General features: G+C 40.0%; 1 protein-coding gene across 2 annotated transcripts in view; it reads right to left on the minus strand.

Moving 5' to 3' along the window:
• IGF2BP3 (insulin like growth factor 2 mRNA binding protein 3) overlaps positions 1–14,126 on the minus strand; it is a 145,524-nt gene that overhangs the window by 97,176 nt on the left and 34,222 nt on the right. For both annotated transcript variants that reach the window (XM_059933996.1, XM_059933995.1), the window contains exon 3: positions 8,667–8,715. In XM_059933996.1, the coding sequence (XP_059789979.1) occupies positions 8,667–8,715 (49 nt within the window). The remainder of the gene's footprint in view (positions 1–8,666; positions 8,716–14,126) is intronic.

Here is a 14,126-nt window from a genome sequence, read left to right on the forward strand (position 1 = left end):
TTACTATTCATTTAATACATGAATTTTTTAAAGAGACTGTTATGGGTTGAACTGTGTCTTCCCCAAAATTCATAGGACTGAGTCTTAATTCCTAGTACCACAGCTCGACTGTATTTGGAGACAGGGTCTTTACAGAGGTAGTCAAGGTCATTAGGGTGGTCCCTAATCCAGTAGAGCCAGTGTCCTTATAAAAAAGAGAAATTTGGACACAGACACACACAGCAACAACACCACGTGAAGGGTGGATTTACACTGTCGCAAACCAAGGAACTACCCGAAGAGAGAGAGGCCTCAAACAAATCCTTCTCTCACAGCCCTCAGCAGGAACCACATGTGCTGACATCTTGATATCAGACTTCTAGCCTCCAGAACTGTGAGATAAAGTTTGTTGTTTAAGCCACCCAGTTTGTGGTGTTTTGTTCAGCAGCCCTAGCAAACTAATTTGGAGACATTTAACTTTTAGAGATGCATTCAGTATTTACTGAATTAAGTGATGTGATGTCTAGGATGTATTTTATGTACAACAGTCTGGGAAAGGATGAAGAGGTTAGAGTTATTAAAAAAAAAAAGAGACTGGCTATATATTGATAATGGTTGAAACTGAGTGTCGTTATATTAGCCTTTCTTTTTGTTTATGTTTGATATTTTTCATAATAAAAAGCTTAAATAAAGGGCATGGAGATCTTTGAGGTGACCATCCCCGAAGAACTATGAAGCACAGGACACAAGTCCAGGCATTGAGTGCAAGGGCATGGTAAACACGGAGAGAGAGCAGATTAGGACCAGAAATGCGTGCCTCGTACAACCACTCATCTAGGGGTCACAGGGAAACACTGGTATTCCCCAAACACCTTACACCAGCTCACCTCTCACGAGGCAAAGCCTGGCCCATCCCAGAGCGACGATGCATGAAGAACTCTACCGTCCTCGGTTCTCTAAATGGAACAGTTAACCAATAACTTCCCCAAATAATCTGTCCAAGCCCATTCATCACTCATAACCACATATTTCCTCCAGACCTAGGGAGGATCCAGTTTCTACTGGGTTCACTGTCCAGCCTTCAGGGGCGTGGTGAAAGCAAATAAATGATGATAATTTTAAGAAACAGAAACTTACCTTTCAGGGGAAGTGTTCTGTTTGAGTAACCTGATTAAGAGCAGAAACTCTACCACTTTCCAGCTGCATGACCCTGGGCAAGTTACTTCACCTCTCTGACCTCAGCTGCCTCATCTGTAAAATGGGGACATGGGACTGTGGTGAAGATTAAAACAAGTTAATTCAGCACCTGGCACATTAGTGCTCAGTAAGAGTCAGCTATTTATTGGCCAGTGCTCAGAGTCAGGCCATGGAGAAGAAAGATCACCTATCAGCGTCAACGGTCTCTTACTTGTTGTATAAGTTCCTTCAAAATTACTTGATAGGGCTTCCCTGGTGGCACAGTGGTTGAGAATCTGCCTGCCAATGCAGGGGACATGGGTTCGAGCCCTGGTATGGGAAGATCCCACATGCCGCGGAGCAACTAGGCCCGTGAGCCACAACTACTGAGCCTGCGCATCTGGAGCCTGTGCTCCGCCAACAAGAGAGGCCGCGACAGGGAAAGGCCCGCGCACCACGATGAAGAGTGGCCCCCGCTCGCCACAACTAGGGAAAGCCCTCGCACAGAAACGAAGACCCAACACAGCCAAAAATAAATAAATAAATAAATAAATTTTAAAAAAAATTACTTGATCAAGATCAACTACTTCTAACAACTGTTCATACTCAAATTCACTGAAGCCATGGTGATTTTCAAACCAGTCCAACAAAACCTCTTCTTTCGGATTCCTGGACCCAATTCCAAAGTGTGGAGGGGGGCAGTTCCCACACCACCAATAAACAACTCTCAGATACTAGATGCACGTCCTACAATTCAACTGATTTCTGACACTATCTACCTGGAGATAGAATCTGATTCCACAGGTTAAGGGTTCAGTCCTGTAAGACTGCCCTCCACCCTTCAGAAGCCAACTGCAAGCCCAGGTTGTCACTTGTACTTCAGACCAAACAACTATAGACAGGGGGTTCCAACAACCCCTCCTTGGGTTTGATTAATTTCCTAGAGCAGCTCAAAGAGCTCACAGAAACATTTTACTTACTGGATCACCAGGATATAGTTTAGGAACAGCCAGATGGAAGAGATGCCCAGGGCAAGGTGTGAGGGAAGGGTGTGCAGCTTCCATGCTCTCTCCAGCGCACCATTCAAATCCCCACACTTCACCACTTTCCCCACATGTTCACCAACTAGGAAGCTCTCTGAACCCAGTCCTTTGGGGTTTTTATGAGGCTTCATTACATAGGTATGATCGATTAATCATTCGCATTGGCAACTAATTCAACCTCCAGCCCCCTCTCCCCTCCCCGGAGGTGGAGGTGGGTGACAGCACACTGTGACTCAAAGTTCTAACCCTCTAATCACCTGGTCAGTGGCTCTCACCCTTAAGTGGTTTCCAAAAGTCGTATCATTAACGTAACGAAAGACACCTTCATCACTCTCACCACTTACGAAATTCCAAGGGTTTTAAGGAGCTCTGGGTCAGAAGCGGACCAAGAGCAAATACATATTTTTATTATAAACCACAATATCACACCTGTACCCAAGGGATTCCCCGGGGGCCAAAGAGGGAACCAGCAGGCAAGGTTCTGTGCCACCTTTGAATAACTCTAACTTTATCTATATTCACATACCAGGTTTCTGCCATACCATCTCCTCCGAAGAAAAGAGAGAACTTTGAAAATCACCAACCCAGAACAGTGTTTTTCTGCTACTACATTACAACTCCAAGATGTCTGCTGCAAAAGGCAACCTTTAAGGGACTTCCCTGGTGACGCAGTGGTTAAGAATCCACCTGCCAATGCAGGGGACACGGGTTCGAGCCCTGGTCCGAGAAGATCCCATGCGCCGCGGAGCAACTAAGCCCATGTGCCACAACTACTGAGCCCGCGTGCCTAGAGCCCGTGCTCTGCAACAAGAGAAGCCACCGAAACGAGAAGCTCGTGCACCACAACGAAAAGTAGCCCCTGCTCGCCACAATTAGAGAAAGCCCACTCTCAGCAGCGAAGACCCAATGCAGCCAAAAATAAATAAATTAAATTAAATTAAAAAAAAAATAAGTACCAGCCTCATCTCACAAGGTGTCCTATTACGGTGTATTTTTCATTACAGTCTGAAACACAGGCATCTCTCTAAAGCTTTAGCCCTTCCGCCAGAGAGTGGATGTGACTCGCTTGAGTGTAATTTACAGGGAAGTTCAGCCTCATCCCACTACATCTTACCATTCATGCCACACTCCCCACCCCCAAACTTCAGGGAAAAAACTTCATCATGAAAGAAGCCAAGGCTTTCTAACATTCCTTATGCCCTAGAAGTCAACTTTCTCCAAACTGGTTTCTAGGGGGTGGGTTCAAACTAACAAGCCAAAGTGTTTCAATAAAGAAAGTGTTCTGTTAGGGCAATCCTATGGCCCAACAGAAAAAGCCCTTTAAGATTTCCTACAAGATGTACTTACTTCCAAAAATTGCCTCAAGCTTACACAGAACAACCAAAAAGAACTTTGAAAGAGAAATCATTAAGATAACTCTGCTGAGAAAAAAAAGCAAAGAATATTTTACATTGCGATGTTCAACTTGTAGTTTTGGGCTTTCATTTTCAGCATACTGGTTACTTGCTTTCCATGTCAAGAACCAGAGACCAACCCCCTGGTATGTCAGAAGCCTGGATGCAATTTGAGGATGCTTTAGTTATGAAGAGCCCCCCTTTACTCCCCTATGTTGAGGCGAGGAGACAGCTTCCACTTCCTTTACTCAATCACACCAGACAACACATGTGGCAGAAAAATGGATCTTACAGTGTGGAAACCTCTTCAGAGTTTCTTCCCAAGATATTCATCTTCTCACCTCAATTAAGTCCAGGAAAAATCTGATATCCAGGCCAACATACATTCTGCATTTTCCAGCAAGTTGTAATTTTAAATTATGCATTCCCCATAAGTATTTGTCAGATCATATATTCAAAACTTTGCCTCAGAAAATACAGTCACTCCAGGCATGGGCAGTCAGGGCTTTATGATGCAAACCACTAACTCAGTAGCTCAGTCTGTTTTGCCAGACACTAACCTCTGAGGAAGCATCATTCTACTTTCAATACCTGACCCCCAAATGAGAACCTAACTTGCCCTTTACTCTAGACCCTTCATTTACATAATTAATGGGTGTTACATTTCCCTTCCGGGAGGGTATTCACTTTTAACATTCTATGAGTACTAATAACTTTGATTGGAGAGCAGTATTAAGATGATGAGATTAGGAAAAACTCTCTTTGAGAAGTCCTTTCCTAAGGCCTTGGCAATTTATTTTTTAAATGAAGAAAGACACCCCTTAAATTCAGAAAATGGGGCCAATTTAAGACACTGAGTAAGGCAAAAGAAAAAGGATTCTTCTCAAAGGTGTTTAAAGTCAAGTGTTCTGGGGCTCTATCCCTTCCTCACCTCTTTGTCATTTGCCCAGGGTGTTCCCTCAAACCCTTATCACACACGTTTACATCCCTTAGGGCATCTGAGGATCCAGATCTGTCCAACATCAGGACTATTTATAGAGGAGCCCTTCCAGTTCTGGTCACACCACAGATCTATTCTTCAAGTACCTCAGGCAAGAGGGTTGGAGGGGGAGAAGAAACAATTTCTTCTATTTCCCTTCTACATTCCACCTATTTGGGGGAAAAAACAAACCTACCTAATTCTCCAGCAGCAGGTCCTTCCAAAAGTTAGTTTCCCCATATCTTTATCTGCCAAAACACTTAAGCAGTGAAACATTTAGCCAGTCCAGAACACTTGAGTGCACTTTACCATCAACCAAAACTAATTGACTAGAAATCATTTAAGCCCCACATGACACACAAAGCATGCATGATGTGGTATTCCAAGAACTTGAGAGGAATCCCCGTGTGTCATTCAGCAGGATCTAGTGGTAAAAAGGTAATGTAAATAAGAAATAGAAACATAAAATAAAGTATCACAGTGGTATAAAGATAATCAACAATCCAGTTACAGACCTTATAAAACGCCTCATAGCACTGTTATCTCATGGTGTTTCTGCCATGGTCCCAGATTCTGTCATTTCTTTGATGACCTCACAGAAAATGGCTTAGAAGAGGGCTGGCAGAACAGGGGAGGAATTTTCACTTCTGGGATAGAACTTCGACTGGAAATTAAGCTCTCAGTGCCAAATACACCTTCCAACTCCGTGATGCTGGGGCTGGGACTCTGCCCTATTATCGCACCTTTGCCAGCTGTTCCCTGGTGGTTTCTGCTGACAGAATGCACAAGAGGGGGACTGGAGAGCAGGAGCGGAGATGACACATGTTCCTTCCCATTTATCAGCTGTTCCTATCAGCGTCATCCTAACAGCCATGGGTTTCGGACTCTAGCTGCTCTGGGCATTCCCAGAACCAGCTTCATCACTTCCCTTCTTCCCCCATCCCAGGCACCAGCCACAGCCAGGAAGCATCCGTTGCTCACTCTCAGCTACTCAGAGCCCTCCCTTCAAGCTTCTAGGATCTGATAACCTCACCCTGTTCCATTGACCCCTTTCCTCCCCACTCAGCCTCAGGGTGGGAGCTGCTATAGTCACTATCTGTGGATTCCGTCTTTGCCGATTCAGCCCTCTAGCACCTGTGTAGTTCTCCACATTTAAATTCCCCCTGGTATAATACCTGTTTTTTTGTGTGTGCTATAGGCTGCATCTGAGTTAAGCACAAGAACTTTAAGTTGGGAGGAAATGAATTTGTTGTTCATATCATAGCTAAAATGTAGGGTGCACGTATACGTACCAAGCATTTTTTAAGGGCTTGCGCATGCATAATCCTACTAAAGCCCATAGCAACCCAAGCAAGTGGCTATTATCATCCCCATGTTAGAAAGGAGGAAAATGAGGCTTCAAGAATTTTAAAAACTGGTTCAGAGATCACATATCTAGTAAGCAGTGGAGCTGGGATGTAATTCCAAGTCTGACACCAAAAGCCTCCTGCAAAAAACTCTAAGGCTTTTCTAGATACTCCATGCTGCTCCTAAGGACTGTTTACATAGTTCACAAATAACTTAGTGCAGGTGTATGCTTGCTTTTTTGTTATTCTCATAGGTCTTATTCTGTAACAGTCCCCTTCCCTTTTAATATGCCATCACTTTACTAAACAATGTCATTTGTCCTGTGGAATGTCCCATACTCTGGAATTGGCTAGGTGTTTCTTCATGGCATCATTTCATTTGTGCCTCTACCTTCTATACTTCTTATAAACTCAAAGTCAGATTGAAATTGAATCCAGTCAAACCTCTATTTTTTTTTGACAAGAATATTTCATCTATGTTGCTATGTATTTCCTATTGCGTCAAATCAGGAGGCACGTAATGTCTGGTCAGTACATTTTCAGTGATTCTAAGATTAATTAGTGGATTCAAAGTCTAATTTTTCCATTATAAAGGGAGTCCAGACATATAATTGCAAAATTATCACCTTCTGTAAGGCTTTGGCACGAGACAACCAGCAGGCTCAGTGTATACAAATAAAATGTTACACAAAGTGACTCCTCAAAAAGGAAATAACAGATGGTGGTCATTCAAGTCTTCAAGGAAAGGAAATATCCAAATAGTTCATCCTACTCCTAACAAGCCCTCAATAGTTTTTGTTAATCAGTATTTCAAACCATCCTTTAAATTGTAAAGGGGTCAAAGGTCAAGAGTTTCAAAGTCTAGTTCCACGCTTCTTTAAATTCAGTATCTGTTCTTGCTTAATTCTTTGAACCCTGTGGGCCCGTATTTGCCCATTTGAAAATGGAGATAATGTCACCAACTTCACCTTACCTCAAAGGACTATGGGGGAGGGTAAAATGAAATTTAAAAAAAAAATTAGATGTGGCAAATAAAGACTTATTCTCATAGATTAAATTTTACCCAGAATAAGGAAGAATGCAATGAACTAAAATCTTGAGAAGCCACCAAAACTAGAATCAACAATGCTCAAGAAGCCACTGCAATCTAAATTTGAAGAGATACTATGAATGAATTATAAGGAAACTACCACTTGCCTATAGCTGATATGCTAGTACACTAATAATTCACTTACTTAAAATTGGCTGCCACCATTTGACTCTTTCATTGAAAGCTACATTACACTAGATACAGTTCCCAAATAGAAAATCATATTTAACATAGACCATGTTAAAATGAAGGGATTAATTAACATGCACACACTACTATAAATAAATAACAAGGACCTACTGTAGAGCACAGGGAATTATATTCAATATCTTGTAATAACCCATAATGGAAAAGAATCTGAAAAAGAATATATGTATATATTGGGTTGGCCAAAAAATTCATTCAGGTTTTCTCCTAAGAGGTTATGGAAAAACCAGAATGAACTTTTTGGCCAACCCAATATATATGTGTATATATATGTATATAAAATTGAATCACTTTGCTGTACACCTGAAACTAACACAACATTGTAAATCAACTATACTCCAATTAAAAAAAATAAATAAATAAAAAAGGGGATTAAACCAGTAATCTTGATACCATGACACTTGATTCAGGGACTCATCCTCCAAGATACTGAATTTCCTAAACAAATGTGAAACTAAAACAAGAAAATGCATTGTTTAATCTAATGTCACTGTTTCTATCTACAAAAGTATACCTTTTATACATTATATAACTTGAAAAATATTCAACATAGACCAAAGAACCAAGTCCTGCAAAGATTAAATTCAACAACATTGTTCTGAAAATAAATGTGCTGTAAAATATTCTGAGCATAAGTGATTTGTTACCAACTGGGACCTTGGAGAATCAGACCTCAGGCCAGCTTTCCTAAACTCACCACCAAAGAAACCTTTTAACCTTTCTTTGCATTTTGATGAAGGTTCTGGTTTAGCGACTCTTCAAATGTCATTTCAGAACACTAATGTGAAACACACAAAGCTAGTAACTCTTGATTTTTATATTAAAAATACATAAAAGCTGAGCAGTTTTCCCTGCATCACCTTCTCCAAACTAGCTTTTAAGAATTTTCAGGTCCATCATCTGGAAGAGTCAACAGACATTTCCTTTTATCTTTTCAACTACTGGGGTCTCAAATTCTCACCATGACATCATCAACATGGTTTGGAAATTGCTGACACAGGCTATTCAATTGTGCTAAAAGGTTTGTGTTTAAATACAATTACTACAGTGCCACCATGTGAGCAAAAGAAAGCATAGTAACATTTTAAAATAAAGCATAAATAGCAGTATTTGCTCTCTAAAAAATTGCCAAGGAGGGAACTTCATATTTAAATACAATTAGCAAAACTCATCAGAAAGATCTCAAACAAGATTCTGTGGGATGTGATTGAATGAGCAAGTTTACCCAGTTACCCCAGAACTTATTTCAACTTTAAGTATCTCAAAGAGCAGATTGTTTTCAAAGATATAGTATACTCTTACAAAGAAAAGCCCAATGCAAGACACAGACCATAAAAGAGAAGAACCATGTGTGTTCTAGCATATCCAAGAGCTGGAAGGAGAAAAACCTTCGGAAAAACTACCAATAGGCTTAGATACTAAAATCTTAGTTTTAAATATAGAAATTCTTACCTCCCACTGTAAATGAGGCGGGATATTTCGTATCTGAAGTTTCCGAATCCTGCAGAAGAATTAAAATGTTTTTTAAAAGAAAAAAAAAAAAAGTAAAAGCAGAAGATATTAATAGCCAACATGGATGCTTAGAAACTACTTAAAATACTTTATATTAATTACAAACTAATATATAATAAGAAAAGGCAGCCCAAGAAGGAAAAAGGAGAGAGAAGTTATCACAATATGCATACTGAGACCATTTGGAAATCTAGCATCATTGGATTGTTATGGCTTATTCTAAAAGCCACTAAAATTGGCAGATACATTGTTTGAAAAACATTTCATCTGATGACTATATTCTAAGTTCAAACCCTTTAGCCTCAAAGTAAGCATCCCAGAACACAAACAAAGCCTTAGTCCAGATGTTCTTAATCTGAGATCACAGCCAAGGGGTCCATGGACAGAATTCAAGGAACTTGGATAGGAGGGGTGGGGTATGGGGGAAATCACATGTTTATTTTCACTATCCCCTAACTGAAATTTAGCACCACCTTCAATTATGGATGTTGGCATCAAACAACAGTAGAATTATATGACTTGTACTTTTGACATTAAAATAAATCAGATATTTTCATATCACTTACGTTGTTGCAGATCTTTAAATATCATGTATAATCACTACTGTGAAAGCTAGCTGCGTTGCTAGAACTTTTCCTTATTATGTTAAGAAACACATGCTACTACGAGCTTTAACATTATTCTAACTGTATTTCAAAATAATTTCCTTTATAATCCCATGTGTTTTATTTTATGCACTTAAAAATACCTTAAGAGGTCCATACTTTTCAGGCTGCCAAAGGAGTCCATGGCACAAAAAACATTAAAAATCCCCTACCTTAGTTCGAATGCCTACACATATACCTATACATATGCTATGTATATAAAACACAATATGTATTTTATATAATAATAAAATCTATTGTAATATACATCCCTCTTCTTCTACCCCCTCCTCAATACTATCAGAGGGAGAGAGCAGAAGAAGAGAGGGAGGGTAGAAGGAAGGAAGGAAGGAACATGAATTATGTGAGACCGTACTAGGGATACCACATACCAGTCACACTCTTAGAGGGAAAGGAATTTACAGTCAACTAGCTATTTTAAAAAAAAAGAGAGACCAGCAATTGGGCATGACATCTCAAGTGAAATAATTTTTTAACTTCTAGATCTATAGTTAATTTCCTTTTCTGGGTCAAACGATCCACTTTTAAGTACCACAGCAAAACACCAGCTGGGACTACATTCACAGCCTACTCCTTTGTCTCCTCCCATTCACCCCAAAGCTTAAGAACAAATAAATGCCACAGACACTGCCTATCCCTTATGGAACTCTAAAGAACATGTAGATTAACAAACTCAGGTACATCCTGTTTATAATGATAAAATAGATGATGAAGGAAAAATCATTTTTACATTATTTTTATGAGACAGTGAAACAAAGCACAATCACCAAGGGCAATATATCAAAGAGATAGTGACAGAATGCCAATTTAATAAAAAATTTTCAAACACCACATAGTCTTAGAATTTACACATGTTATTCTGGGATTTGTTTCAAAAATAACTCATGTGCTAAAAAAAAAAACCTCATGTGCTAATAATTGTTAAAGCTGCAGGATGTGTACTGTATCTCTGCTTTTGTGTAAGTTTTATATTTTTCTATAAAAGCCTTAAAAAATGTACCCTAATAAAAACATTCCTAAAACATAGACTTCAAATCTGCCATGTATTGCTTTAGCTAGCAGAAAAGTTACTCACACTGTGTAAATACTTACCCTGGGTAACCAAGTAAGTAAGAATTATTTACTATACATTCCAAGTACTAATCTGTCTTAATCAAGCATCTGACACAGTAATAAATTACAGCACAATGTTAAGAAACTAAGTATTCATCTCTACTGGACTCATTTTTCTGGGTATATATATTACCAAAAAATTTTCCCAAAAGCACACACAGAAGTGTACATAGAGAGTTATGGTCACCTAGCAGGTAATTATTCATTATTAAAACAACAAATACCTACTTCACAGGGTTCCCAAGAACTTCTTTAAATAGGATACTATTTTTTGCACATTAGAAGTAATCCATTAGCCATGTTTTCCCCACACGTTCTTCAAAATGTACATCCGATACCCATTTACTTATTAGAAGTTACTCCAGAATAATTATTTCCCTTAAATGGCTGTCCCTTTTCCATTATCTGATTCTCTCGTGTTTCATTTTAGACAAATAGCAGGATTATTTTCATACAGTTAGTGTTTTGACATCTAGCAGTGTTCTTTCCCACTTACCCAGTAACTAATCTTAAACTCTGCAGTTTCACCTCTAGCTCCTCACCCCATGGTCCACTCATCACTACAAGAGCCAAAAGGCCCAGCATTAAAAAAGTCCAAGCAAAGGCATGAATTCTCATCTAGTACATAAACACAAACCTCTGACCCGGAAGGTACTTGAGAAAAACGACCCCACTCAGCTGTACTAATCAAGTTGGCTATACACAGTTAAAACTCTAACACCTGGACTTCCCTGATGGCGCAGCAGTTAAGAATCCGCCTGCCAATGCAGGGGACACGGGTTTGATCCTTGGTCCAGGAAGATCTCACATGCCTCGGAGCAACTAAGCCCATGCACCACAACTCTGAAGCCCGAGCCCCTAGAGCCCTTCTTCCGCAACAAGAGAAGCCACCGCAATGAGAAGCCCGCGCACTGCAATGAAGAGTAGCCCCTGCTCGCCACAACTAGAGAAAGCCCGCATGCAGCAACGAAGACCCAACACAGCCAAAAATAAATTAATTAATTAAAAAAAAACACTATCACCTGTTTTCTTAGTGCCCATCTCCCATCTGAGCTTTTAGAAATAGGTTATATTTGGGTTTGATGCTAAATACTTAGGAGTCAAGAAAACGGATACTGTTTTCCAGTTTGATTACCCACTCATTAGAGTTCAATTTAACTATCAGCAAAGTAAGTTGTGTTTCACCTCCTCCTAAAACACACTTAGGTAGTAACAAGGATTTGTTACGTAGTAACAAAGTAACAAGGATCACACCCTGTAACAGCAGGGACTCGTTAGGCTGTCTTGTTCACTGTTGCATTCAGAGTCTGGAACAGTGTTTGGCACCTGAGAAGCACTCAATTGATAGTTAAATTAACATTTGTTATAATATAGAGGGGGGGGAAAAAAAACACAAGACTCATGGATCCATCATCTAGAAACTAACATGATTTTATTACAGCTCATGGGGGAGTGCGAAGAACAATAGCCACACTGAAGTTTGAGAACAAAAACAGGAAAATACCGATTTAATCTCTTGTGCTATTTTAAAACTTCCACACAATCTACTTGTAAGTTAATCATATAGAATTTAAGGGTTTTCCCCCAACAGGGAAAAATGAGGTAAAGTTTAAGCTCTCATTTAACCTTTAAAAAATGCTTACTGTGCTTGAAATAGTTGCAATAAAATTCAGTACTTTTTTTTTTTTTTTTTTTTTTTTTTTATTTATGGCTGTGTTGGGCCTTCGTTTCTGTGCGAGGGCTTCCTCTAGTTGTGGCAAGTGGGGGCCACTCTTCATCGCGGTGCGCGGGCCTCTCACTATCGCGGTCTCTCTTGTTGCGGAGCACAGGCTCCAGACGTGCAGGCTCAGCAATTGTGGCTCACGGGCCTAGTCACTCCGCGGCATGTGGGATCTTCCCAGACCAGGGCTCGAACCCGTGTCCCCTGCATTGGCAGGCAGATTCTCAACCACTGCGCCACCAGGGAAGCCCTTTTTTTGGGGGGGGGGTGGGCTGCTGCACTGGGTCTTCGTTGCTGTGCACAGGCTTTCTCTAGGTGCGGCGAGAGGGGGTTACTCTTCCTTGCGGTGCGTGGGCTTCTCATTGCAGTGGCTTCTCTTGTTACGGAGCACGGGCTCTAGGCGCATGGGCTTCAGTAGAAGCAGCACTTGGGCTCAGTAATTGTGGCTTGCGGGCTCAGTAGTTGTGGCTCGTGGGCTTTAGAGCACAGGCTCAGTAGTCATGGCACACCGGCTTAGTTGCTCCGAGGCATGTAGGATCCTCCCAAACCAGGGATTGAACCCGTGTCCCCAGCACTGGCAGGCGGATTCTTAACCACTGTGCCATCAGGGAAGTCCCTCATTATTTATTAAAAGCTGGTTTAATTACAGGATAAAAAGCCAATAAAGCTCATGTAAACTCCTAAGGGCATCTTCAAAAATTTTAGTAATAAATGAAACTGATTTAAATTGATTTTATGGAAGTTTTCAAATTGACACCAAACCAGAAAAATCATATCAACCTCCATATGCCTGTATCAGTTACCAAGTATGATCACCTGATCTTGTTTATCTACACTCACACCTGTACCAACAAGTCCCACTTACATGGCCTGTCATACTACAGTACATCTGTAAATACTGACAAAAGGACCTTTTTTGTTTAAAATTAACTATATCACCATTATTGCTTCTAAAAGTGATTAACAAAAATTCCTTGAGAACAAATACCCACACTCTGTTTATTTCCAATTGCTTAATAACTATCTTTTTACAGTTGGTCTGTTCATATCAAGATCCCAACAATATGCCCACACGTGTAGAGTCAACATCTCTTAGGTCTCTTGGATATAAGAGTTCCCCTTCATTCTGTTTTCCTGCTATTTATTTGGAGGTCCAGGTAATAAATCCTGTGCAATTACTCATTCTGGGTTTTCCCCATTGCATCCTCTTCGTGTCATTTTAAATAATTGTTTGCTATGTTGAATTTGATACACAATGATGTGTAATATCTTTACATTACAAAGCATAAGACATATATGAACCCACCTCACCAAATCAGAACAAGACAATTGAAGCTACCATGCTCTTCCCTCACCCTAATGCCTGCCTCCTAGAAAGTAACCATCACCCCCAATTTTTGTCATTCTCATGCCTTTTATATTAGCATCTTCTTTTAAACGACTCTTTAAGTAGACAAAATACTATTATCTGTCCTTAAAAATGGATAAAAACTTCATACTGAACATCTAGTCAGTTTACATTTCCCCATCTTAAAAAAATTGTTTTTTTTTTTTAAGTTTGTTTAATCAGTATCAAAAAAGAGCCATACACTGCACATGCTTCAGTATGACTCTAGCCTCATAAGCTACATGTTTCCCTTTCTATCCTTACAACTTATTCAGAGAATAAAAAAATCCCAAACCTGTCATTTGTCTCCTGGTTTCTCACTGCCTGGATTTTGCTACTTACACTCCCATGGTGGTGTTTAATATGATGTTATTCTGACTCCTATAAAAGTGGTAATTAGATCTGAAAATTTGACTTGTTTTTTGCTGTTGTTTAGGGAGAGACAATAAACTATCACAGGGAGGTTTTATACTTCCATGAAAAGATACATTATCCCTGGTTGTCTTCCTGTGATG

Source organism: Balaenoptera ricei, chromosome 9, assembly GCF_028023285.1.
Source record: "Balaenoptera ricei isolate mBalRic1 chromosome 9, mBalRic1.hap2, whole genome shotgun sequence".
In the NCBI taxonomy this organism is placed as follows: Eukaryota; Metazoa; Chordata; class Mammalia; order Artiodactyla; family Balaenopteridae; genus Balaenoptera; species Balaenoptera ricei.